At 38.1% G+C, this 22,069-nt stretch overlaps 1 protein-coding gene across 1 annotated transcript in view; it reads left to right on the top strand.

Annotated features, from left to right (window-relative positions):
- Positions 1 to 1,810: 1,810 nt before the first annotated feature.
- LOC107598082 (zinc finger ZZ-type and EF-hand domain-containing protein 1-like) overlaps positions 1,811 to 22,069 on the top strand; it is a 51,088-nt gene continuing 30,829 nt past the window's right edge. Inside the window, exons 1-29 of the mRNA XM_016289350.1 lie at positions 1,811 to 2,545; positions 4,737 to 4,881; positions 5,033 to 5,227; positions 6,080 to 6,263; positions 6,381 to 6,580; positions 7,289 to 7,499; positions 7,931 to 8,047; positions 8,305 to 8,483; positions 8,615 to 8,713; positions 8,940 to 9,031; positions 9,206 to 9,351; positions 9,667 to 9,772; positions 10,464 to 10,682; positions 10,817 to 10,908; positions 11,771 to 11,973; positions 12,711 to 12,844; positions 12,933 to 13,003; positions 13,104 to 13,218; positions 13,456 to 13,615; positions 14,964 to 15,085; positions 15,196 to 15,318; positions 15,523 to 15,692; positions 15,835 to 15,916; positions 16,372 to 16,573; positions 16,824 to 16,966; positions 17,076 to 17,319; positions 17,748 to 17,827; positions 17,911 to 18,001; positions 18,093 to 18,600. Of these exons, the coding sequence (XP_016144836.1) occupies positions 2,063 to 2,545; positions 4,737 to 4,881; positions 5,033 to 5,227; positions 6,080 to 6,263; positions 6,381 to 6,580; positions 7,289 to 7,499; positions 7,931 to 8,047; positions 8,305 to 8,483; positions 8,615 to 8,713; positions 8,940 to 9,031; positions 9,206 to 9,351; positions 9,667 to 9,772; positions 10,464 to 10,682; positions 10,817 to 10,908; positions 11,771 to 11,973; positions 12,711 to 12,844; positions 12,933 to 13,003; positions 13,104 to 13,218; positions 13,456 to 13,615; positions 14,964 to 15,085; positions 15,196 to 15,318; positions 15,523 to 15,692; positions 15,835 to 15,916; positions 16,372 to 16,573; positions 16,824 to 16,966; positions 17,076 to 17,319; positions 17,748 to 17,827; positions 17,911 to 18,001; positions 18,093 to 18,600 (4,916 nt within the window). The 5' untranslated portion in view covers positions 1,811 to 2,062. The remainder of the gene's footprint in view (positions 2,546 to 4,736; positions 4,882 to 5,032; positions 5,228 to 6,079; positions 6,264 to 6,380; positions 6,581 to 7,288; positions 7,500 to 7,930; positions 8,048 to 8,304; positions 8,484 to 8,614; positions 8,714 to 8,939; positions 9,032 to 9,205; positions 9,352 to 9,666; positions 9,773 to 10,463; positions 10,683 to 10,816; positions 10,909 to 11,770; positions 11,974 to 12,710; positions 12,845 to 12,932; positions 13,004 to 13,103; positions 13,219 to 13,455; positions 13,616 to 14,963; positions 15,086 to 15,195; positions 15,319 to 15,522; positions 15,693 to 15,834; positions 15,917 to 16,371; positions 16,574 to 16,823; positions 16,967 to 17,075; positions 17,320 to 17,747; positions 17,828 to 17,910; positions 18,002 to 18,092; positions 18,601 to 22,069) is intronic.

Here is a 22,069-nt window from a genome sequence, read left to right as displayed (position 1 = left end):
ATATTTCTAAGTTATAAGAGGTAAGAAACTTGGTTTTCAAAAAGTCCATTCTTTTTATGTGGTATTTTTCTAATAAAATAAGCAATTGTAATATTGTCATTGTATTATTCTTCATATTCCAAAATGTGATTCTGGAAAAAAAATAATTAATAAATAAATAAATCACATACAAATACACAAATCACACACACCCGTTTTCTTTTAATATATTTTATAAATCTTTCCCCAAAAAAATCTTAAATACAATCTGAATTCAATTATAAAACAAATGCCTTTTCCAGTCAACAGAATTGACACGCATATGAAATGTTCAGCTTTCCAAAACATGCATAATAAATCCTGTAGTATTTTGTTGGCTACTCCTTTAACTTTGTTATTAAAACAACATTTGTTTAGCAATTTTTGATATTAAGAATTAGCTTTCCAGGTTACCTACAAATTGATATAATCACTGAACATCAGCTTCAAATATGAGCATTTATTTATTAAAAAATGACAAAAAATATAATTCAAAAAGAATGATTTGCTGGTATAGACAAGGCATTATTTTTATTCATGATTTATTAGATGATAATGGCTTTTTCCTATCTTATAATGATTTCATTAACAAATACAGAGTTAGAATTAAAATAGGTTATAATAAGGTATGCAATGCTATACCCACTGGATTGTTAAGAATAATCCAAAGCAGTTTTTCTAATCTTTTATCTAGACCTGTAGTTTCTCTTCCCTCTTTGAAAATATGTAACCTTTTAGACGGTAAGTGTAATAACAAACTTATTTACAAAGAACTTAAATGTATTATCACTGGTGTTTATCAGTGTTATTTTCTGGGAGATGTTAAAACCTCAGTAAAGGACAAAGCTTTTACCCGTTATATGGCATACCTAGTTGCTCCAAAGGTCAAGGAGACTCATTACAAAATGATGTTTAGGATTTACCCAGCTAGTGACTTTATACACAAACTATTTCATTTCGAGGTGGATGCTTGTGGTTTCTGTTCTTCTTTTCCTGAAACACTTGATCACCTTTTCTTTTACTGTGAGGCTACTTCTAAGTTTTGGTTCGATATACATAGCTGGTTGTCAGTAAAAATGGAGACAATTCCTCCTATAACCCAAGATGTCCTTTTTTTTAAAGTGCGATTTAAATTCATCCTTCTCTGATGTTGTACATTTTGTTTTGTTGATGGGTAAATATCATATCCATACTTGTAAATGGAAAAAATTTAAGCTCTCCTTCAATATATTTTTTATGTGAGTTTGCTAAAATGTTTCAGAGCTTCAAAAAACATAATAGAAAATCTGAAAATTATGCTTCTCTTTATCAAAATATTTATTACTTTAGTATCTTTTTTTCTTTATAATGTCTACATCGACTACATCTTTGTTTTCATCCTTGCTCCTTGTGTTTATTTATGTTTATTTAATTTTTTTTCTTCTTCTTCTTTTGTTTTTATTGGCGGTTGGCAAACAGCTTTCGGGTGCATTACCGCCACCCACTGATCTGGAGTGTGGATTTATATATATATAAATTAATATGTAAGTCAACCTTTAAACAAAAAAACCAATAAGCTTATATTTCTCAAATTCTATTTATTAGTCTTGTTGAGTCTTACAATGTTGGTTGTTCCCTGTCTTATGTACATTAAGCAAAAAAAAAAATAATAATAATAATTTTTTTTTATATATATAAATTAATATATAAGTCAACCTTTAAACAAAAAAAATCAATAAGCTTATATTTCTCAAATTGGTTGTTCCCTGTCTTGTTATGTACATTAAGCAAAAAATAAATAAAAAAAGAATGATTGCCGAATACTGGAGGTAATACGCTAGGGGGCGTGTTTACAGCGCAGCGGGCGTCGCTGAGCTCACGGAAGGGACCAAAGTTTTTTGCTGACAAACATGACGTCAATTGGCGGAGCCCGTCAATGCGGTAGTGACAGCGGAGGAGCGCACTGACTGGAAAAGCACCCTGCACTAATCAACCCTGACACTAAAACTTAGCTTGAAACCTGGGCTGAAGGCGATCGGAAGAGAGCCCGAGGCCGCAGAACACCATGGGGAACGCGGAGGGCGGCTGTGGCGCCGGGAGCGGCGACGATGAGGACGTAGAAACGGAGAGTCCCGTGTTCGCTGAGGGCAGCCCGGCCTCTGCGGCCACAGGCACCAGAACCGGCAACGGAGGAGGAGGAGGTGGTGGTGGTGGTGGTGGTGGAGGTGGAGGTGGAGGTGGAGGAGGAGCAGGAACAGCTGCAGGCTCCGGTCCGGGGAGAAGCGGAAGAGGTTCGGCGAACCCGCCGGCCCCGAGCTATGGACTCCCCACTCCTGAAGCTCTGCTGGAGCAGGTGAAGCTGCGAGAGGCAGCGGCCCGTATGAGCGACTCATGGGTCGCCATTTCGGAGTCGGTGCTGGCGCGCAACGAGAGCGCTCTGGTCCGCTGGCTGGAGGAGCGGCTGAGCCGCGGAGAGGAGTCCGTCACTCTGGAGCAGTTCTGTGAGATGCTGGAGAGCAGAGACGCGCCCAGAGATGAGTGCGAGGAGGTGATCAGACATGTCACTCAGATGAGCAATGACCTGCTGTAGCACAGCGGTTCAAGCCAGGCCTTGGCTGATAACTGAGAGTTTGCATGTTCAAGACCAAAGAAGGGTGTTTCATGAACACTCACTATAGTGCACTTCAGCAAAACGTCCCTATCACCTAAGTGACTTACTAGTAAATAAGCAGTATTTAGCTGACAAACAACTCAAAGTTGTGTAATTGACCACTTAGCTTGCTCTATACTCTGAGTGGTTACATTGTGTAATCTCTATCTTTGTATCACACCTTTGATAAAGGCTGTTTATTGGCTGTCCCCACCTAGTTCACTTTCAATCTTGACTGCATTTCAGCACATCATAGGACGGTCGTATTAGATTTGCTTTGTCTTTCTTTTTGATTGGTAGATATAGGGTTTGATTGATTACACTGACTACTATTGACCGCCGAATAGTCAGACTCATCTAGTGCCAGTATAGAATAGGTCTTGCTGTGCTGTACTTGTAAATAAAAAGGTTAGGCTATAAGAAATGCTTTAGCAAATTAAATTTGGCAATAACAAATTACCTTTTGACACAGATTTCTACAGTTGAACTTCTGACTATTGATTTCCAATTTTTATAAGCAAACTAAATGTTTTTCTGTTTATTTTACATATACAAATTGGCAGTAAAACCTCAGCTGTATAAATCTTTTTTTAAAAGTTAGATTTGTGACTGACAGATTTAATTTTTGTTAAAGCTATATACAAATCGTAGAGAACTTTAGTGGGCATCCATAATCACAGGGGCCATAATCAATGTCCCCACTTCCCCCAACCCTGATTACATTTAAATCCTATCCAGAGTAATTGATATTGGAGCATAAATGTGTTATTTTTCTGGGATTGGCTCAGTGTGCGGTGACGAGCCAAGTTTTACTTCCTTACAAAAGTAAAATAGTTCAGTCACGTATCCATTGTTTATAGTGTGGTACTTTTCATCTTACCTGGGCTAAGGAGGAGAAGAACTGGACTGTTGCCCAGTGGTCCAAATTCCTCTTTTCAGATGAGAGCACGTTTTGTATTTCATTTGGAAACCAAGGTCTTAGAGTCTGGAGGAAGGGTGGAGAAGCTCATAGCCCAAGTTTCCACAGTCTGTGAATATTTGGGTTGCAATGTCATCTGCTGGTGTTAGTTCATTTTGTTTTTTGAAAACCAAAGTCACTGCACCCATTTACCAAGAAATTTTGGAGCACTTCATGCTTCCTTCTGCTGACCAGCTTTTTGAAGATGCTGATTTCATTTTCCAGCAGGATTTGGCACCTACCCACACTGCCAAAAGCACCAAAGGTTGGTTAAATGACCATGGTGTTGGTGTGCTTGACTGGCCAGCAAACTCACCAGACCTGAACCCCATAGAGAATCTATGGGGTATTGTCAAGAGGAAAATGAGAAACAAGAGACCAAAAAATGCAGATGAGCTGAAGGCCACTGTCAAAGAAACCTGGGCTTCCATACCACATCAGCAGTGCCACAAACTGATCACCTCCATGCCACGCCGAATTGAGGCAGTAATTAAAACAAAAGGAGCCCCTACCAAGAATTGAGTACATGGACAGTAAATGAACATACTTTCCAGAAGGCCAACAATTCATTAAAAATGTTTTTTTATTGGTCTTATGAAGTATTCTAATTTGTTGAGATAGTGAGTTGGTGGGTTTTTGTTAAATGTGAGCCAGAATTATCACAATTAAAAGAACCAAAGACTTCAACTACTTCAGTCTGTGTGCATTGAATTTATTTAATACACGAGTTTCACAATTTTTCCATGACATTCTAATTTATTGAGATGCACCTGTATCTTGGTGTTAAATGATTACTTAATTCATGTACTGTGTTATTTACATGGTATTTTCAGACATATCCAAAATCGTTGTTGCACTGGTGCATTTTGTTAGTGTGGTGCTTTCTGGAGGTGGCTATACTGATGTAAACATGACTCACTTTCATTTGCTTTACAAATGATTCACATGCTGACTCGAGTGTGTTTATGTAGGTGAAATGGACAACTGGTTTGAGAGATCTAGAGATACTAGTTGATCTTGTCCTCCTTTTGTTTTCTGTTTGCCTTCTCTTTTGTGTGATACCTCAGCCTAATATTTGTGTCACAGAACGTACAGACAGAAAAAAAAATCTCTTCCATTTGTGCTCTTTAGGCCTATGGTCAGTTTGATGCTGAGGGTGATGGGATTGTTGATGTGGAGAGCATGCTCATGGCACTGAAAAACTCCAATGGAGCCAACCTGCAGGGAGAACTCAGTCATGTGATCAGGCAGCTTCAGGTGTGCTCTTTGACTCCAGGTGGGGAAGCAGACATGAACGTTCTTGTTTATTTGAATGCAATGGCGACACAAGCTCAGATGTTTGAAGTTGACCATGCCAGGTAACTATGCAAATGATTCTCGTTGTTTGACCCAGTTGTTGTCCTCTTTTACCGTTCATGCTCATCCAGGGTTTGTGGATATCTTCTCCAAGTCCAAGGACCGTCTCAAAGCACATGCTTCCAAAATCCTGAAATTCTTGCACCGGAATCGCATCCCCAGCAGCGCAATCCCATTCCCTGTGCTGGAAGGCTACAACAGCATCTGCACCATGAGGTCATCTGTAGTGCAGGACTTCCTGGATTACCTGCTGCAGAAGGAGAAAGGTGAATGGTGGTTATTGGGCAGAGTGGTAATAACAATTATTATATAGTGCTGCAGGGATGATATATTTTTGTAAGGCAATCCAGAAGTGAGAATCACCCTGGTTCCTGTGAACGCTGCTGTGATTTAGGTTAAAAACGGTAAATACTCCGTACATATCAAACAAACTGTTATAACAGACCAAGCAGTAGTAATAAAAGCAGTTACTCACACCTGTGTGTTGCGCCAATACTGTCGGATCCAATATAGTCGGCACAGCATCGTCTTTTAGTTTCAATCTATCTGAAAATTCTGCGTCAAAGTGTGCCTTGTTTGTAAATGAATCTGCTGTAAAATGAAGTGAACAAAGGACCGAGTTCTTACTGATGTGGTCTGGATCTTCATTAAAAATAAAGTTCATCCACTCTTTCCTAACATTGGGATCAGAAGGAAGGCAATGCAAAGACTGTGTTTTTCCACAATTTGCCACTGCACAGCGTCTTGTTGTATTCAGAGCATCTTTATAGTTTGGTTTCTGCGTAGATGTGCATTTGCCCCTTTCGTTATTTACCTACTATATGTGCAAATCGGTGGGCGGGGCTAAGCAGGCAGTGATGTAGAAGCAGGCATTGATATTCTTCTGCGAAGACGGTGTTTAGCCACACTATTACACCATAGAGTGGCACATTCTACAAGCTGTTGTTTTGGCAGACTGGCTTCAATATAAGCTGTTTGGATAAACGACAAACTTTTGAGTTCTGAAACTTACAGGATGTTTTTTTATAGTACAGTGACCTCTTATATGTAGAACTATATAGAAATATGAGAACATTTTTCTCCATCTCCTTTGCATATTCTACTGACTATCCTCTCAGATCTAGACATCCAGTACAGAGCTGAGCTCAATCATGACCCAGATGTGGATAAAGTGAAGGTGGTCACCCAGTGCTACAGCTTCATCGAGGCTTCGTCCAATAGTGCAGATATCAACAAGATGACCAATGGTGAGACCGTGTCTTTCTGGCAGTCGGACGGTAGCGCTCGCTCACACTGGATAAGGCAAGCTGCCCATTTCATTTGTGCATTTTCATAGAATTAAAATAGACCTGATGATGTAACACATTTTATTACCTTCACTAAATAACTAGTTAAATATTACCCCCATCACTTTCACAGGTTAAAGCTGAAGCCAGACATAGTTTTGAGACGCCTGGCCATTGCGGTAGCTTCTAATGACCACAGCTACATGCCGCAGCTGGTGTCTATAGCTGTAGGAAAGAACCGGCGCTCCCTGCAGGAGATCAGAGATGTGAGGATCCCCAGTAATGTCACGGGTTATGTACCGCTACTGGATAACGGCAACATCAGCCATCCTTGTGAGCATACACTTGTATAACAGAATCTTCTGTTTGAAGTTTGAATTTATACACTACTATTCAAAAGTTTGGGGTTTTTGAAAGGAGTCTCTTATGGTCACCATGGCTGCATTTATTTGATAACAAAAATACAGTAAAACTGGTAATGTTGTGAAATATTACTACAATTTAAAAGAATTGTTTTCTGTTTTAATATATTTTATAATGTCATTTATTCCTGTGAGGGCAAAGCTGATTTTTCAGCAGCCATTAATTACTTCACTCTTCAGTGTCACATGATCCTTCAGAAATCATACTAATTTGCAGATTTGCTGCTCAACAAACATTTCTTATTATCAGTGTTGAAATATGTTGTTCTGCTTAATATTTTTGTGGAAATTGTAATACATTTTTTTCAAGATTCTTGAAAGGGAGCCACATTTATTTGAAATAGAAACCTTTTGTTATATTATGAATGTCTTTACAGTCACTTTTGAGCAATTTCATGCATCCTTATTGAATGTAAGTATTAACATCTTTAAAAAAAATCGTACTATCCTCCAAACTTTTGAACGATAGTATATATGTGCACAGAAGTTGCATGCTGTAAGTGTAATATAAAGTGAGACTGTGATTTCTGTTTATTCCACGTATATACTACTCTAGTCCTATCAACATGAATGTTAGGAGTCAAAAAGCCCTTATGCTGATCTTCCTTTTGTCTCTCAGATATTCAGATAAACATTAAACGCTGCCTTAGCGATGGCTGTGACACACGTATTCATGGTCTGAAGACAATGGGCTACCAGATTACCAAGAGTAAAGAAGTTTCAGTATCCGATGCCTCCGCTATATGGTATCTGTCGCTCCTCACGTCTCTGGTCACCGCTTCCATGGAAACCAACCCTGTGCTTGCGCAGACCGTCCTACAGAGCACACAGTAAGTCAGGAGAAATTGACTAATGAATATTGCTTCTCACAAAAGCATGGCAGTAATACCACTGTATTTGTTGTGTTATAGGCACAAATTTGATTTATATAGTGTCCTGGATGGGAGCTGTATGTTTTGTTCTCTATTTTGCCTAATGCATTTTGATTTGAAAATTTGAATTTAATTTGTTGAGACATATACACTACCATAAAAAAAGAATATATATATATATATATATATATTGTAAATAAATTGGTACTTTTATTTACCAGTGATGCATTAAATTGATCAAAAGTGACAGTAAAGATTTTTATAATGTTACAAAAGATTTCTATTTCAAACAAATGTTCTTCTTTTGAACTTTTTGTTCATCGTGAAACATTTCATTTGATTAGAGCTGTTTATTTTACTGTGTTTTTTGTATGCTTTTTGTTTTCTAGGAAAGCCTTACAGCACATGCCGCCCCTGTCCTTAACGCCGTCTTCAATGGAGTTCCCCAGATTCCTCTCTGCAAACATTCTGGAAGAGGTGGACGGCTTTTTACTGCGCATAGCAGAGTAAGAATCAAGCTCTGCTAGCACAAGCTCAGCTCAACTCAGCACGTTTAAATCTGTTATTAATAGGTCAAAACAATACTGACATGGAGGGCAATAGTGGCAAACCCCTTTCGGTTTTAATTACACAATACGAGTTAGCCTGATTATAATGGAAAACCGTTTTCTATCAGTGAATAATTACAGCTGTTTCATCTGAACGTAATTGGACACTCTGCTGAGAAAGCTTAACAGAAGTGCTTTGCTTTCAACCGTCCTAGCTGCTGTGTGTCTCCTGACGCTGAGCTGACTCTGTTAGCGTTTGCTCTGGCTCGAGGCAGTGTGGCTAAAGTCCTCATCTCTTTGTCTGGTGTCTGTGAGCATCTGGACTCAGAGTACAGAGCTTCCTCACTGCTGGCCTCTATGGCGTCTGTCCGGTTAAGACTACTCTACCGTAATGGTAATGCACAGTGGTCCCAAAGGATTTTTTCAAATTTAATAACTAATACATTTTAATCAAATGAAAAAAGTTAACAGTAATAACACTGATATAGACATTTCTTTTCGTTTATCACTGTTCATGTAAATTAGGTAAACCCATCCAGCTTCATCTGCAAGCATGTGATGTGAAGAGTAAAGAGGAGAAGTCTGGCCCAGAAAACATGCTGACGGAGCCCAACACTGGAGATGGTACGGTTTTGGTTTTATTTGGTGTAGAGATGGGTATTTTGATAGTGCTTCACAGATAAATCACCAAAGTGCTAATGTGAATAGTGATGTCTTTTAAAACAGCTGTGTGCTTTAAAAGAATAGCTTTCTCTGTGGAGAAAGGCTGTATGGTTGAGCGGTCATCTGTATTGCTTAGAAAGAATCTAATGCAAAGTGGACCCTCTTAATGCTTCATTTGTACCTGCAGGTTTTCTGACAGAGAATGGAAAGAGGAAAGCCAGTGTGATTCTGTCTACTGAAAACCAGAGCTGCTTCCAGGTCACACAGATCAAGATAAAAGTAAGAGAAACACTTTAGTAAATACTTGAGAATTGTGCTTTGTACTTCTTAAACAAGAAATTAGAGTGTGTTCTGTCAGTACGGGAGTCAAATAAATGTTCATTTGGGAAACATTCAAACTGATCTGATCTACATATCCTAGTTTTAAAGCACTGCTGTGTTCCTACGCTTCAGGTGCGTAAAGGAGCTATTGGTGCTAAATGTGGCTTGGTGTTTGCCTACAATGACAGCGAGGCATTTGATGCAGATAAACACTTCAAAAGATTCAAAAAGTATGACAGCTGGGACTACAAAGACTATAAAGAATTTGTCCAAGACAGGTATGTGACAGTGATTTGTTGTTGATTTGTTAATGTAATGTTGTTGCTCATAAAAGACACCCAGTATTGATCACATGAACTTTAAATGCTGCTTGTTTAGGAGTGTGTGAGAGAGTGAGCAGCTTGTGGGAATGCCTTGTCTTGCCCAGTGCATGTGAGAGTGTATTTTTGTCTGTGCACATGTACACACGGCCAAGATGGCTGTAAATTTAGTGAGAATGTTTCTGTGAGTCAATTGACCCCCGCTGTTTTCTGCCTCTGTACCTCACACACTGTCACGTGTATTACATTCACAAACAAACACACACACTCCAGCACAAGGATAGAAGAGACCAGTGAGGACGAGCCCATTGGCTGGTTTGAGGTGGAAGAGGACTGGAACGACGTGGAGATCAAGCTGCAACAATGCAGAGTGTCAAAAGTATGGATTCTTTCTTTCTTTCTTTGAACGTTGGCTCCTGACATCAATCGAAAATCACAAACTGTATGTTATTAACTCTGGGAGTTTGTCCACCTACTAAAGTTCTCCCTTCTCAGACTGAATGTCTTTATTACAGCTAAAATTACATTATTACAGTTAAAATAACAATAATTAACAGTTTTTGCTGAATTATTTTTAAATGCTTTAAAAGCGCAATGAAATGAAAGTAGTGACAGATCATTTCTTCTGTATTATGATGAAGATCTAAGTGAAATTGACTATCGAAAACTAAATGTAGGGTGTAGACTTGGTTTAATCCAGGGCTGTCCAAACTCGGTCCTGGAGGGCTGGTGTCCTGCAGAGTTTAGCTCCAACTTGCCTCAACACACCTGACTGGAAGTTTCTATGCCTAGTAAGAGCTTGATTAGCTGGTTCAGGTGTGTTTAATTAGGGTTGGAGCTAAACTCTTCAGGACACCGGCCCTCCAGGACCGAGTTTGGACAGCCCTGGTTTAATCCATCAGTTGTTGATTCAGTGGAGACAGATCTTAATTTCAATTTGCAGTTGAACATTTCATGCGCAAGTCTGTCATTTTTTGTCATTTTAATTAAATATTATGAATTCTGAAAAATAATTTAAAACAATTGTAACACTTGATTAACAGCTATTCTTTTTGTCTTTCTGTGTGTAGTTTCTGATGGTGAAGTTCCTGTGTGCTAGGCAGGACACAGCAGAGCGGTTGGGGGTTCAGCAGATGAGTTTCAGTGGTTATTTGTGTCCACACTCTGAGCGGCTGGAGGATGTGGACGATCTGAGCGCTCAGGCCGAGGGGAGCATTTCAGGCCTGGTTACGGGTCTCGCACTCATGAAGAAAACCCTTTATTTCGTCCAGCAGCTCACCAGAAATATGGTACACCCATGTCCTCTTGCGACTGACCTAATTTCTGAAATTTCTGAAAACTCTGAAATTCGTAATGCATTTTTTCAGTGAACTTTGCATGCCTCTCTAAAGAGAGCTGTATAAACCCTGAGCATATGTTACAGGATGTGTCTCTGTCCAAGCAGAAGTCCCTGCTGGACTTCAGTGACCTCAGCATGCTGCTGTTCTGGGACTTCTACCGCAAACTCAGATCTATGTGAGTAAAGCTGTAATGAGAATTTATGTTTATTTTAATATGTGCATGGATTTTATTTGAATTCACAATTCTCCTAAAATTGATGCAATTTTTACTGCTCATACGGTGGGGTTACAGAGAGTATGTGTTAAAAATCAGTGGTTCATTTTACATTATGCCATAAAGACTTTCTATTTCTAGGCCACTAATCTGATAAGTTCACTGATCATGTGACTCTCTCTACAGATGGTCAGATGTTCATGCTTCCTGTAGATTATGATTTTTTTCGGAAGTCCACTTGACATGAAATTTTAAGCCATGATGGCAAAGTTCTATGGTGTGACATGCTATAGTTTATGTAAAATATATAAAAAAAAGGATTTTAGAAATAATAATTTAGAGATTACATGTATTATTTGTACTTTTTGTCCATTTAAAGGATCATTTGAAATGAACTAATTAAGGCAAAGGTGTTTAAAAATAGACAGTAAAGAATACTTTTTAAAATAAAGACTAGACACAAAGTTTAGACTTTGACATTAAAGTATTGTGTCCTTGTCCATGTAATAACACTACTTTTTAAAAGTTTGGGGTCAAAAGAAGTCTCTTATTCTTACCAAGGCTGCATTTATTTGATCATAAGTACAGTAACAATGTGAAATATCATTACAATTTAAAATAATTGTATTCTATTTTTAATATTCTTCAAAATGTAATTTATTTCAGCAGTCTTTACTCCAGTCTTCATTGTCACATGATCCTTCAGAAACCATTCTAATATTACGATTTGGTGAAACATTTCTTATGAACTAAGGCAGATAAAATGTGTTTTAAAATGATATTTTCCAATGTCTGCCACGTATGTGTGTGCATACACTTTCAGTGAGGGAGAGGAGGCCATAAAGACAAGAGTTCTCTTGCTTCAGCTGCTCCAGAACTGCTTCCCAATGCTGCCCAGCCTGACAGAGTCCCAGTTGTCAGACATCACAGCCTCAGCTTCAGCTTCAGCTTCAGCAGCACCCTCAGCCAGCACAGACGTGGATCCTGCAGAAGCTGTCGGAGAGCTCTACAGTCACTTTTGTCAAGGTAAGACTCACATACTGCTCTGTATGACTCAATGGCATGACTGTGGCAAATCGAGACACACTTCAGTGGTTTGTTTGTAATGCCTTGCTGCTGTATAGCATGTACAGTTTGATTTGTGTTTGTGGAGAACTGCCCGAAACCAGCTGTGAGAACAAGCAGTGAAGTACAGAACATGAAACATAAATAATGATCTGTTGGAACAGCGTTTAAGCTGAAGTAGAAGTTTGTAGCTGCTCTCAATGTGCTTCCATTGTAGCAAACATTACTGATCAAAAGTTTGGAGTGTGTATTTTTTAAATGTTTTTCACAGAAGTCTCATATGTTCACCAAGGTTGTATTTATTTAATCAAAAATACAGTAAAAGCTGTAATATTGTGAAATATTACTACAATTTAAAATAACAGTTTTTATTTTATTTTAATATATTTCTAAATAGAATTGATTCCTGTGGCTAAGCTCAAGAAACTTAAAAAGAACAGAATTTATTTGAAGTTTAAGTCTTTTGTTACATTATACATTTCTTAATGTCACTTAATCAGTTTAATTTGTCTTCTCTAAATAAAAAACAACATACTAACCACAAACTGAATTGTAGTGTAATTTGTAGTTTCCAAAAAAATATCAGTTAAAATTGATGGCTAAAAACACACAGTTAAATTGGTTAAAAGCAATATAATAATGCCATCGTGTCTTGCTTGGTGCTTGGGAGAATAACCCACAGTTTTTGTGCTGCGCAGTGGTGGACGGTCCTGAAGGACAGACTGCAGTGGAGAAAGCTCTGAGAAAAGAAGCCGTGAAAGCCATCCTCAGTGGAGCTGCCATTTTCTTCCCTGACAAACAGAGCCGGAGGGACAAACTCTTTCACATGATGGTAAGTAAGACTATGAGGGTGTACTTGCCTTGGCTGAATATTGTTATTGAATTGCTATTGTATGAGATTTTTTTTTTGCTTTTCTCAGAAAAACATAACTGAAGAAAATCAGCCAGAGTCTGTTAAACTGACTTTTGAGTCTCTCTGCAGTTACTTCAGGTATCAGACTCCTCCCTTTAAACTTTTTTTTTTGTCCTGTTAAAATGTATAGCTTACTTCCTGCTCTCACACGTCGTTTCGCGCTAATCTCTGTTTGCAGCGATCAGGACCCGAAAGGTCTCCTCTTGCTGCCCTCTAAAGGAGCCCCATCTGACTTTGACATCTCACCTGTCCTGACCGTCATGGACACGCTGCTCATTGTGGCCACTAGAGAGGTATATCTGCCCTATGCTGACAGCCAACCTCATCTGGTCACTCCTGCTAACATATATAAGCTCCTGCAAATAGCTGACACATACTTTAGATGTTTACATAGTGCATTAACATGCGTTAGCTGACACCTCGTATTGTAATGCATTGCATGACAACACCTTAATAGTTTTCTCTTGTCTAGCTATATAAAGAGTAATGTGATGCTGATCCATGTAAAATGCCCCTCTCTCTTTCTTCAGTGTGAGGTGTTGATGTTGGATTCCAGAGGAGGGTCCATTTGGAGGGTCCTGCTGTCTCTGTTCTGGGCTTTACAGGGCAGCCTGCTGTCCTGGTGCTTCCTGCAGCTCAAAGGAGGAACGGCCACCTCTGCTGATCTGGCCAGGGAAATCCTGCTGAAATGTTAGTGTGCTTTTCTTGGTTTTCCATTCTGCTTTTATAGAGCCCTTCAAAATACAGTATGGTGAAAAATCTGAGACCACTTGGGAAATTTCTTATATGCTGTGGTAAATGTATATATTAAATATTTATATTTTAATGCCTTTTTCATTACAAATTGTATTATGAGCATGACAGTTACAAAGCTGAATTGAAGAATTAACATTCGGCACTTAAGTGGTATGTGTTTGTGTAAAATCTGATGAGGAGAAAGTTTGAAAGAGCATCTTGAGAAGTTTTAAGTTAAAATTTTGATTTCTAGTTTTTCAGTGGTCTCTGGTCTCTATAAAGATGTAGTCCAGCTCTGTGTGTTTTTGATTCAGATATTTCTGTTTTGTAAAACAGCAAATGGTTGTACAACATTTGAGTAACACTTTTCAGTCTAGCACTAAAGACTGTGCTGTCAGCTTTATTTGACTGTCAGTGAGAGGTATTTCAGAGTGAATTGTAGCTACACATGATGGAACATAACATAGGCACTTTTTTAATGAAACACTTTTATTCAGTAAGAATGCATTAAAAGTGACATTTACAATTTACATTTCTAATAGTGCTGTCAAACGATTAATCGCATCCAAAATAAAAGTTTGTTTACATAATATATTTGTGTACTGTATATTTATTATGTATATATAAATACACACACATGCACGACACGTATATATTTAAGAGAAATGTGTTATGTTTATATGCTAGATATATTTATATATAATATAAATTATATGAATATAAATATATACATGTAAATATTTTCAAATATCTACTGTATATATGTGTATTTATATATAACGTTACATAATAAATATACAGTACACACACATTATGTAAACAAAAACTTTTATTTTGGATGTGATTAATCGTTTGACAGCACTAATGTATAAACATTTATAATGTTACAAGAGATCTTCTAAATGCTGTTCTTTGGAACTTTCTGTTATCAGAGAATCCTGAGTGAGTATGATTTTCACACATATATTAAGCAGCACAACTCTTTGGTAGTTATCAGAAGTGTACCAAACCAGCATATTAGAATAATTTCTGAAGGATCATGTGACACTTAAGACGGATGTAATGGCTGCTGAAAATTCAGCTTTGCCTTCACAGGAATAAATTACGTTTTAAAATATATTAAAATACAAAATTCTTTTAAATGGTATTATTTTGCTATATTACTATTTCTACTGTTTTTGATCAAATAAATGCAGCCTTACCTTAAAAAAAATTACGGATCCCAAACGTTTGAACAGTAGTGATTATTTGCGGTAGTCTGACGAAGTGTGAATATATCTGTATTGTTTCTCTTGGATATTAGATGTGGAACAGTTCCTGTCAGGTACCAGAGACATACTGAGTCCTCTTATTAAGCTCTTCTCTGGAGCTGACATCATAGAGAAACTCAGTGGATCAATTCTTGCCATGGCAACAAGACAGCTGGTAGCTGACCGCTTTATCCCACTAAATCTTATTTAATTATTCATTCATTTATTTATGCTTCTGTATGTATGTATATATTAAGTGTGGATTCAATTGTGTGCTGTTGTTAGGCAATCTTCCTGCTGGAGCTGTGCGCTCTGGATATTCCTCACTGTGTGCTGCTCAAGAGATTCTATCCTCTGGCAGACCTGCTCAAGAAGCTGTCTAGTGATACAGAGGACATCTTCTCTAAGGTCAGTTCACTCTGTGTCTTAAACAGTTTGATACGTTTAAGTTAAAATACATAGAATTAAAATGACTGAAAACTAATGTAAAGGAGTATTTCATTTGGGGGTTCTACATCCAAATGAAAAAGTAAGCTAACCAAGCCACTAAAAACTGAATGACAGTTGGTAAGAATAATGCATTTATCAGGTTTTATCCCTTTGTGTTTGTAGGTTGATATGGAGGGCTGTCAGCAGACTCAGCAGCCTGTTGTATTAAGGACGTGGCATATGGAGTCACCTCATAACTATGAGAACAGCAGACACGAGACCACCGTCTTTGTCTGTCCTGGTGCCACATCCTTCGAGGTGGAGTTTGATGAACATTGTGAAACAGAGAAAAGGTGTGAAGAGCTTGTTCTACAATTCTACTGCCACCTTCTGGTGAAAACAGGAATCAAACTCACACTTTTCCTGTTACAGATACATGTGTGACTTGAGTTAAAGTTTGTATTATATTTGCACTAATTAGGTGTTTTTTGGTAGGTATGACTATCTGGAATTCACTGATGCTAGGGGAGGAAAAGTGCGATATGATATGAAGGTCGACACGGAGAAATGGCCAAAGGTACAAAAACGGTTTACTGTACTATTTTAAAGGGGTCATATGATGCGATTTCATTTTTTCCTTTCTCTTTGGAGTGTTACAAGCTCTTGGTGCATAAAGAACAGACCATTGAGCTTTGTAAAAATCGACGCGTTTCAAAAAGGCGGGGCATAGAGGAGAAACAATAATGTACAGTATGTGGAAAATAATGTGTTTTTTTAACTTTAAACCGCATAAACACATTTCATTACACCAAATACACAAAATAATGTTCTTTTTAGCAGCATCATATGACCCCTTTAACTATAGTGGTCTGCCAAATGTGTTAATTATGTAATTATATTAAAGATAATTTGTTCAAATCAATGCAATTAATTTTAGCCTTTGCTTGAATGTGATTCCTTTTTTTAAAAATATATTGAAGAAGAATAAAAAATAAATGTTATGTATAATAAATCATGCTTTTTTTTCTTCAGAAAGTGACGTTTAAAGCAGGTCCCCAGCTGCAGTTTCTGTTCCACTCAGACAGCAGTAATAACGAATGGGGTTACAAGTTCACAGTGACAGCATATGGCCTGCCAGACGTCACCGTGTCCTGGACCTCAGATCTGCAGCTCCTCGTGTCCAGGCTAATGGGCCGTCTGGCCTCCCGCACCATGGCTTTGAAATCACCTTACGGTGTGATAATTGTGTACTTTTGATTATTTCTCTGTTAAATTATTTTAAAAAGTCTAATTTTATCCCTTGTATTTAATTTAAATGTGTGTGAGCACATAAATATGTTCTCCTTCAAATAAATAAATTGTAAAATGGTAAAAAAAAAAAAGGTGATTGTATAGACCGACATTGAATATAAATATCACAATATAAATTGCAGTTAGTTGACTTACGATGATGGTTTTGTGTTATGTCTGCCTTCCTCTTGAAGAGATCCGTGGTGTAAAAGAGTTGCCTGCAGGCTTGATGAACCATGTCCTGTCCTGTCCTCTATGGAAGCCTATGTTCAGACATGGTTTGAGTGGACTTCCTGGAGAAAAGAAATTAGCCCTGGCCAGCTCAGACACCGACCCGGTGAGAGTACTTGGATTATGACTTTTATGTGTGCGTTTCAGTCCAAAAAAAAAAAAGTTACAAAAAAATCTAATCATGTTTGTGCGTCTTGTGCTATTTTGTTCTGCAGGAAGAGCCAGCACCTTTGGGAGATGAATTGGTGGAATTCCTTAAGGACTTTGCCTGCTGGGATCCTTCGCAGGATGCTTCTGATGACAGGACGGAGTTAATGAGGGCCCTTTTGATGACCTGCAAGAAGCAGCCAATCAGGAACGAGATTGCTGCAGGCTCAAAAGTGGACCAGGCTGTGAACGCCGCATGGGCGGCCATGGTGTATCACACACCAGCACTTCACCACAGTCTTAGGAGCTTTGGTAATTAAATACATTTTAAGAGTTTCATTCAGGTTCAAGAGAGCAAACACTAAAGAGAAATGTTGCAGACACACTCTTGAAACATTTATTAATGCGTGTGTGTGTGTGTGTTTATGTATGTATGTGTATATATAGAACAGAGGAAACAGTATTTGGTCAATGCCACAAATTTGGTTAATGACAAACAGTGCAGAATCTTATATTTCTTGTTGATTGTACTTCATATTTCATATTGCTTCATAATGTGAAAATCCTAAAACTCCAGGGCCATGTTAAACTATCAAAACCTTGATCCCTTGGTACAGACAGTATTTGATCTGTTTCTGTAAGATGTTTGTATGAACAGGACAGTTTGTCGGTCATACATGTCAATCCCAGTCCCAATGTCCTTTTGAGCATGTTTCCTTTTCTTATCTCCACTGCATTAGTTGCTAAAAACGGCCAGAGCAGTCTTAGCGAGGACCTTTTGCAGGTCTATGCCCTCACCGATGGCATCAGAACGTGGATGGTAAGTATAGCTTATAATTTTTGGTTTTAAAATGACGTAATATTTCTTATTATTTACTTCTTCCATTTGATTCGTTTTGGTAGTTGGAAATGAAACAGCGCTACCTTATGGGTAAAATGAATGGAGTAGAGGAAAAAGAAGATGGACAGAATGAGGTTACAATGGAGTCACTTGGTAAATATTGATGCTATAAATATGCCTTTGATGCAGAGTTTCTTAAACTAATTCTTCTGCATTCTCACTATCTTTTTCACTCTCTTAACAGCTGAAATTTGCATCAGTAGAAGTTTGTTCCTCTTCCGATTCAGCCCAAGTGGAGGAACCTCTGCACTTCTGGAACAAGAGCCTTCCAGACCAGAAGATGGCGCATGTGCTGCTCCTCTTCTTCGATCTGTTTCCACTTCAGAGGGAGACTTCCAGCCCAGCCCCTCTGTTCCCTCCATCTCCCAGAACCCTGAGGCAGCAGAAGCAGCGACGCCCCCAGGGGCCAGTCAGCGTGACCAGATGTTCTCCGCACCAGTGGAGGCTGGACCTTCCAGCAGCATCAGTTCTCAGGGTGCCACGGGCTCCTCAGAAAGTCTTCAGTCTCAGACCGGAGAGCCTCTGTCCCCGTTAGTCTTCCCACGTAAAGCACCTTTCAGTCGGGGCCGCTTGAGGCTCCTTTCCTTACGATCTATGGAGGAGCCTCGCATGGCACCACCTGTTAAAGAGCGCTTCCTGATACTCAAACACATCCTCAGCTTTATGAAGGACATGGTCATTAATGAGAACAGGTATGTTCACCTCATAATGTGTATGGCTAGATGTATGATGCTATGATTCAACAGATTTTGATGCATAAGCTTAAAGGGATAGTTCACCCTCATGTTGTTCCAGACCTAAAAAAATGTCTTTCTTCTGCTGAACACAAAAGATGATATTTTGAAGAATGATGGTAACCAAACCACTGCTGGTCCCCCTTTGACTTCCATAGTGTTTTTCCCCTTACTATGGAAGCCAGAGGGGACCAGCAACTGTTTGGCTACCAGCAATATCTTTTTTATGCTCCACAGAAGAAAGAAGCTCATACAGGTTTGGAACAACATGACGGTGAGGAAGAATTTTAATATTTGGGTGGACTGTCCCTTTAAAGCTATAGTTCAGTTTACTCTCATTCATGACATTCTAAACATTTATAACTTAATGTTACGCTGTAACACAAAAGTAGATACTATGTTGTTCTGGTGTCCTGTTGGCTCTTCCACACAATAAAGGTGAATGGTGACCAGGGCCTCCTAAAGTAATGAATATTATTATAAAAGTAGCCCTTACAACTTGTTTGCTTCTGAAACCATAAAATAGCTTTGTGACTGAAATTGCAGCCATTAGTTGCTGAAATATTATGTATGTTTTTGAGTACTATTTGATCCATGTGTCAAAATCTGTTGAATTTTGGTAGCATTTTCTGTACATCTGAGCCTTCTAGTGAAAATGCTTCTCTTTTTATTTGCATAATTGCAAAATAATGAATTTGATCATTATTATTACATTTAATGCAAATAATCACTACCTTTCAAAAGTTTGGGGTCTGTAATTTTTTAAGCTAAAAACAATAAAAATAGTAATATTGCAAAAGATTGCAATTTAAAATAGTTGTTTTGTATTTGAATATATGTTAAAATGTAATTTATTCCTATGATCTGAAGTTTCAGCAGCCATTACATGACAGTGGATTGGTGGAGTCCAAACTCTTTAGAGATGACTTTGAAACCTTTTCTAGCCTGATGAGCAACACCAACTCTTTTTCTGAGGTCCTCAGAGATCTCCTTTGTTTGTGCAATGATACACTTCCACAAACATGACCAAACTTTGATAGATCCCTGTTCTTTAAATAAAACGGGGCACGCAATGACACCTGATAGTAATTTCACTGATTAAAAACAACTCTGAACAGATGGACTCTAATTTCACCTTCAAATTAACAGCTAATCCTAGAGATTCACATACTTTTGCCACCCACATATGTTATATTGGATAATTTTCCTGAATAAATAAATGACAAAGTATATATTTTCATCTCATTTGTTTGATTGGGTTCTCTTTGTCAACTTTCAGGATTTGTGTGACATTTTGATTGTTTTGTGCCATATTTATGCAGAAATATAGAAAATTCTAAAGGGTTCACAAACTTTCAAGCAGCACTGTATGTATATAATCTGAGTCAAAAGATGATTATTTAGCATTTGGACAATGTCACAAATTTGCTTATTTGATGAGTGACTTAGTGCTGAATCTTAAAGGGGTCCTATTATGCTCTTTTACGAAGTCTTGATTTTGTTTTGGGGGTGTACTAGAACAGGCTCTCATGCTAGGTTGTTCAAAAAACACATTATTTTTCACATTTTACATTATTACAACACCTCTCTCCCCAGTCTGGCATGAACGGCTCGAATAGTTCCTGTATCAAATGAAGGCCCGCCTTCTGAAATACGAAATGTGCTGTGATTGTTTAGCTGGGCCAGTGTGTGTTGTGATTGGCAGCACTCGGCGCCTGGTCGGGAAATGCCATGCCCATTGCCATAGCCGCCTGCGAGCTTCAGTGTAAATATTGCGTCAAAATCAAATCAATTTGAGCACGATTGTAACCACTCTAAGTGTGTCTGCCTTGGGAAAGCTAGCGTGTCTCCGACATAGTGATAACACTCGTTGCCTTCTCTAGTGCAGCTCAACCAGGTCTCATCCCATTCGTCGGTATTTGTGATATCACAAATCCCGGAAAATATGCATTGTAGTCCAAACGAGTCGTTCGTTGTAGTTTTTTAAAAAGATTTCTGTTAAGTAAAATATCTCCTTTTGAAGTGGACTTTGAGCTCTACCGCAACATTACAGACTAACTAAAGTTGAAAACGTGAAAAAGCATTATAGGACCCCTTTAAATATTTATTATTTTGTTTCATGTTTCTTTTTGTCAAAAAAACAAATAAACAAGTCTTTCAGTTTATTTCTAGGTGTATTTGTTTGTTTCCAGATTTTCAGTTTCTGTTAAGTAAAATATCTCCTTTTGAAGTGGACTTTGAGCTCTACCGCAACATTACAGACTAACTAAAGTTGAAAGCGTGAAAAAGCATTATAGGACCCCTTTAAATATTTATTATTTTGTTTCATGTTTCTTTTTGTCAAAAAACAAATAAACAAGTCTTTCAGTTTATTTCTAGGTGTATTTGTTTGTTTCCAGATTTTCAATCAACAGTTTAGGGATTTTTCTTTCATAGAATAGAATACTTTTATTTTGCAAGGGTGTAGGGTTGTGACGGTGAGGAAATTTTCCCACCGGTTAATCGACGTGTGACAACCCCATGGGGGCGGGGGCGTTCCTTGCTTTCCTTCGCTTTTAAATAGCTTGTAAAAGCTGCGTGCACATTTTACTTTCACTTTCAAATAGCGGCAATTTGGCGTGAAGCAATTGTTCATTTTTAGTTCGTTTGAATTTCCCCTCTTTTCCTCGCTTTCCTTCGCTTTTAAATAGCTTAAAAGCGCCGTGCGCATTTTACTTTCACTTTCGAATTAGCGGCAGTTCGGCGTCAATTGCTTGAATGCAACAACAAAATACAACGTCAAACTCACTTTTGCCTATATATAAAACATAGAACTTTTATTAACAAAACAAATAAAAAATACACCATGCTATAGGGTAGGCTATGCCTAATATAAAATAATAAATAACTTGCATAAAGTTTAAATAGGTATACAAAACTGGAAATAGGCCAAGTAAACATGTATAATATTTAACCAAATAAATAAGAAACGTAGAACGTTTATTAGCAAAATGAGTAAGAACGCTTGGAGGCACGGCATACACCTTGATGTAAAAAATAAATAAATAAATGACACAAAGTTTAAATAAAGTAAAAATCAGCAAACGATGTGGAACCAATTAAATAAGAAACGAATGTTTAAAAAAACTTCCAAAATCCCCTTAGATAAACGGCAAAAGTCAACAGGCTTTTCAAAATCCAAAATATTGCCAAACAGGCACTTTTGCATCTCGTTTCGATACTAAATCATCTGCCATCGTCTTGTCTGTCTCACCTCACCTCACTCTTCTTGTCAGTCAGCTCGACTCACTCTCCTCACTGGATAAATGAAATCTGATCTGTGATGCGACTGTCGTTCAGCACGCTGCATTGAGCAGCCGCGTTCTGTTTTTAATTGTAGTGTCTGTTCTTTTACTGAACTAAATTGTTTTTATTACTATAAAAAATC

Source organism: Sinocyclocheilus grahami, unplaced genomic scaffold, assembly GCF_001515645.1.
Source record: "Sinocyclocheilus grahami isolate Dianchi unplaced genomic scaffold, SAMN03320097.WGS_v1.1 scaffold12.1, whole genome shotgun sequence".
Classification (NCBI taxonomy): Eukaryota; Metazoa; Chordata; class Actinopteri; order Cypriniformes; family Cyprinidae; genus Sinocyclocheilus; species Sinocyclocheilus grahami.
Note: the sequence above shows the minus strand (reverse complement) of the source record. Positions and strands in the feature narration are given on the sequence as shown.